This window comes from Choloepus didactylus, chromosome 9 (assembly GCF_015220235.1).
Source record: "Choloepus didactylus isolate mChoDid1 chromosome 9, mChoDid1.pri, whole genome shotgun sequence".
In the NCBI taxonomy this organism is placed as follows: domain Eukaryota; kingdom Metazoa; phylum Chordata; class Mammalia; order Pilosa; family Megalonychidae; genus Choloepus; species Choloepus didactylus.
Genome location: NC_051315.1, coordinates 64,690,530 through 64,694,858, shown reverse-complemented (window position 1 = coordinate 64,694,858; position 4,329 = coordinate 64,690,530). Strand labels below are relative to the sequence as shown.

The following is a 4,329-nucleotide window of genomic DNA, read 5'->3' as shown; positions in this document are numbered from 1 at the left end:
ATTTCACAGAGGCTGAGAACGACAAGGAAGGAGCCCCTCTCTACTAAAGAGAATTCTCACACAAAAAAAGTCACAACTGAAAGAAAAAGGCCCACTATCCTACGACCAGTTCAGATCAAAGGCGAAGCAGTCTGTACCGTCCTAGGACTCTGCCAGGAATAGTATTCAATTTCTTCTTCTTGGTTTCCTTTTACCAGCTCCCGCCCGCCAGCCCGTCACCGGTAGCGGTCGTTGTCCTTCCCAGCTGGTTACCAATAAAGTTGTTACAAAGTGACCTTGAGCGTCTTCCCTTCTGCACCCGATTCCCCGCCTTCTCCATCCGGGTGCTGAAACGCGGGTAAGAGCAGGACCGCGCGTGCGCGCTCAGCCCCACTCCTTCGACCTCTGCCGCCGCAGCTGCTACCCGGGAAGGTAGGTGGAGGGTGCGGGAACCGGGCCTGGCCAGGGTGGAGCAGTTGTCACTGGGGACCCATTCATTCTTCTGGCGTCTCGCTAGGCACGGGCTTAAGCTATCAACGTGAACGGGAATCTGCCGGCCTTGGGTGAAAAGGGCAGGCCCCTGGAGGGCACTTGACCTTAAGCTTCTTTACCTCTGCAGAGAGAAAGCGGGAGAAGAGCCCACGTCTCCTGTCACCCAAGTCCTCCAGCCGCGCCGCCCCGAAAAGTGTAAGATGTTTGCCTGCACCAAGCTCGCCTGCAACCCCGCTCTGGTACGTAGCCCAGGCTGGGCCTTGGGACTGAGGGCCTGGAGCGTCCACATTGCTGAATGGGGCAACCTCCGGGCGGGGCATACCACTCTCCCGGGAACAGCTCTTCCCTCACTGGTTTACTCCAGTGTCCTTTTCTTCCTTTCCTCTTAAATCTGGGGGGCATTTCACTTCGCTTCTCCTCTCTACTCGGGCGGTGGAGAGCCGCCAAGGACTAGCTGTCTGGCCTCACTCGATGTAGGTCACACCCTCCTTGCCCCTAGCCCGGAAGAGGCTTTCCCCAGCACTCCTTAATCACGCCGTTGTGTTGAGGTCGACTCGAAGGTTGGGGTGCGGTGGAGGATTAGCGGGGCCGCTGAGGCCTAGTTCGCTGCAGCAGCACTCCACTGCCTGTCTGTAGGTCAAACTCGCTGCTGCAGAGGGAGGGACTTTTCCTCACCCTGTGTGGGCGGAGGAAGGTGACGGGGAGCCGAAAGTCTTTCTTCCTGCCTCTGGGATATTATTCCCATAACCATTCTGGAGACTTTAGGTGAAGTGAAGATCTAGTGGGATTTGTCTTAGAATCAGGACTTGGTTCTGAAGGGATATTCTGTGACCTTAGTTCAGTGGACACTCAAGGGCAGACAAGCCAGACTAGAAAAACTCTTTATGGTAAGAGTCTTTCAGTGATTGTTCTTACACTAATGTAGAATTCCTTAAACTGCTTTTTTATTTTATGATTTAATGGGCATGTAGGAATATCTTGAAAGTGGTGGTTGCTCATACTAACTAATGGGCTATTTTAAATGACAAACGTTTGTAGTGACACTCTTAGTATACTTGTTAGTTCATTTAAGTTTACCAAAGAATGTAGTGTGTTCATTGCTGTTTTTCTGAGCTGAATTGTGGCAATACAGTAATTATTATTATCTTTTTAACTAATTGTTTTTAGAATTTTTGTTTAGAATATTACAAATAGACTACGTAGCAAGCTTTTAAATGTCATCAGCAACTTTTATGAAAATTAAAAATTTTATTAAAATTGCTTCATTTATTGTAAATGACCAAATAGTCAAAATAAGTACAAGTCAATATAGAAAAGTCATGAATTTAAGCATCAGATTTTTTCAGAATAATTTTTGCTGTTTGTTTTTATAGAACTTAGATGGTAGACAGGGGATCATTCTTGAAGTCTCCTGTTTCTTATTTAATACTTGGAATCTTTTTTATTAATAGATTCGAGCTGGATCCAGACTTGTATACAGACCAATTTCTGCATCAGTGTTATCTCGACCAGAGAATAGGACTGGAAAGGTAATAACAGTAATAATACAAATTAGGCAACACTATCAAAATAGGTCTTATGGTTTTAATTAGAGTGAGGAAAAAAAACAACTCATTAATGAATGGTTTGAGGGCAATCTTTTCTACCCTTTCATCCAAAAAATATGTAGAGGATGAGCTAATGAGAGAAGTTTCCTGTATCTAAACTTAACCACCCGAGTTGGCCATGAAATATTATGGTTGATATTTATATTTAAGAATATAGTTTTGAGTTGTTTCTTATATTTAAGGTTATAATAGTGACAGTTGATTGAAAGAAGTCTGGCAGCTTCATATACTGTGTGTAATTTTCAGCAACTTTATAAGGTATAGATATTGTTATCCCTATTCTACAAGATTAGGATTATTTCAAACCTTTGCTTTTTCTGCTATGCCGTATGTCCTCCTTTTCAAACTCAGCTATAAAATAGGTAACTAATTACTGATTTGACATTTGCCTTTTATCTCTATTTCTCTAGGGCTCTACAGTATTTAATCGGGCCCAGAATGGTGTGTCCCAGCTAATCCAAAGGGAGTTTCAGACCAGTGTAATCAGCAGAGACATTGATACTGCTGCCAAATTTATTGGTGCAGGTGCTGCAACAGTAGGAGTGGCTGGCTCTGGTGCTGGTATTGGAACAGTCTTTGGTAGCCTCATCATTGGTTATGCCAGGTAACCATTTCTATCTCTGAATAAGCTAGTTTAAGAGCATGCTTGAAAAGCTGGAAACTTAGCTAGTAGTTATGTTACTGAAATAATAGCTACTGTGTATTAAGTGCTTATTCTGTGCCTTGCACTATATTTTGAGGGCTTTGCAATGCATTCACTTTATCCTCATAATACCCCTTGGATAAAGGACTAGATACAAAGAAGGGTTGCTCTACTTGCCCAAGATCATAGCTAGTTAAGTGTCAGAAAATAAATTTTAACTCGGTCTGACTTCACAGTCTGAACTTTGTTAACCTCTATTGGAATATAATTTAATAGAGCACAGTCTTTTAAAAGTATTAATTTCCGTTTTATTATTTATATTGACACAAATACAGAAACATCTTACCTTTATCCCATATAATTGGGGTTGGAGAGAAGGGAGTGTCAAAAACAAGCAAAAGACATCTAGGCAAATACTCTTTCTTTACAGTTTCCAGAGATCCTACACACTAGTATTTTGATTCTTTAATATTTACCAAACATGTTGAAACAAATACAATTTTGAAGTAACAATCACGTGTTTTGTGTCTCTTGTAGAAACCCTTCACTGAAGCAGCAGCTGTTCTCATATGCTATCCTGGGATTTGCCTTGTCTGAAGCTATGGGTCTCTTTTGTTTGATGGTTGCTTTCTTGATTTTGTTTGCCATGTAACAAAAATCACTGCTTGAAATGTTGGCATTCATATTAATTACGGATGTTATTCTGTGTATCTTACTGTGACTCCAAAAACTGTAGTGTTGGTGTCATGGAAATGTACATTATTTCCACAGTCATTTCATTAAAGATGAAAACTTTAATTTTTGCTGTGATTTGTACTTAATCTACAATTCCAATGAAGCAAAGAGTGGTTGCTCTGCTGATAAAAAAAGATCTTAATGTGATTTTTATGGGAATTCTTTTATATAGTGTTCTGCACATTGTAATTTATTGGGCTTTTGTTTAATTATATAAAGGAGAAATATTTGAGTGCTTTGAGTTTCTATGGAATGTAATTAATTAAACTAAGCTAATCACTCAAGACGGTTTTTTGTCTTTAAAGGCTAATATGAATCACCTTCCAAGACTGAGTTGGCTGGTCTTAAACAGCTGGATCTAAAAATAAATCATGTCAGCTTTTTAGTAACTGCAGCATTGTTCAACTGGGGCAGGAAGGGAATTGGCCATGTTCTTTAAGCCAAAAATTGCTAAAGCGTTGTTTATGACTGTTCCTAACAGATGCTTATAGTAGGACTCTTGGGAATGATAGTTGGTTCAACAATATTTTGCTTCCTACAGTACACATTGCTTCTTGGTCAAACTTTCTATTAAAAGAAGAAAGTGGTGCTGTTATAGAATGACTGTTTTTCTCCTAGCAAATACACTGTACCATTTTATCATTTGTCATCTCAATTTGAGGGTTTATGTAAAAGTTAGACAATTAGGAAAGCTACATTTTACTCCTTTAGTTCCCTCTGCCTGATAATGACTTCATCTGAGGACAAGCAGTTATTTACCAGGGTTTCACAAAATATGGGGAAATCACCTAATCAGTCACTCAGGGTGCTTGTTTATAATGCAAAACCCTAGGCCCCAGACCTACTGAATTAGAATCTTTGGGCATGAGACTC

General features: G+C 40.7%; 1 protein-coding gene across 1 annotated transcript; it reads left to right on the top strand.

The window, feature by feature from the left end:
* The first annotated feature begins 285 nt into the window (after positions 1 to 285).
* ATP5MC3 (ATP synthase membrane subunit c locus 3) lies at positions 286 to 3,519 on the top strand. The gene is made up of 5 exons (XM_037849402.1): positions 286 to 411; positions 599 to 710; positions 1,923 to 2,000; positions 2,489 to 2,682; positions 3,259 to 3,519. The coding sequence occupies exons 2-5, from the start codon at positions 672 to 674 to the stop codon at positions 3,371 to 3,373; spliced, it is 426 nt and encodes a 141-aa protein (XP_037705330.1). The 5' UTR covers positions 286 to 411; positions 599 to 671; the 3' UTR covers positions 3,374 to 3,519.
* Positions 3,520 to 4,329: the final 810 nt, after the last annotated feature.

What these genes read in the sequence shown, in the direction of transcription:
- ATP5MC3 (XM_037849402.1), top strand. Translation starts at nt 672, where the DNA reads ATGTTTGCCTGCACCAAGCTCGCCTGCAACCCCGCTCTG. An exon ending in CAGAGAATAGGACTGGAAAG is followed by an intron (nt 2,001 to 2,488) that starts GTAATAACAGTA and finishes CTATTTCTCTAG; the next exon opens with GGCTCTACAGTATTTAATCG. An exon ending in CTCATCATTGGTTATGCCAG is followed by an intron (nt 2,683 to 3,258) that starts GTAACCATTTCT and finishes TGTCTCTTGTAG; the next exon opens with AAACCCTTCACTGAAGCAGC.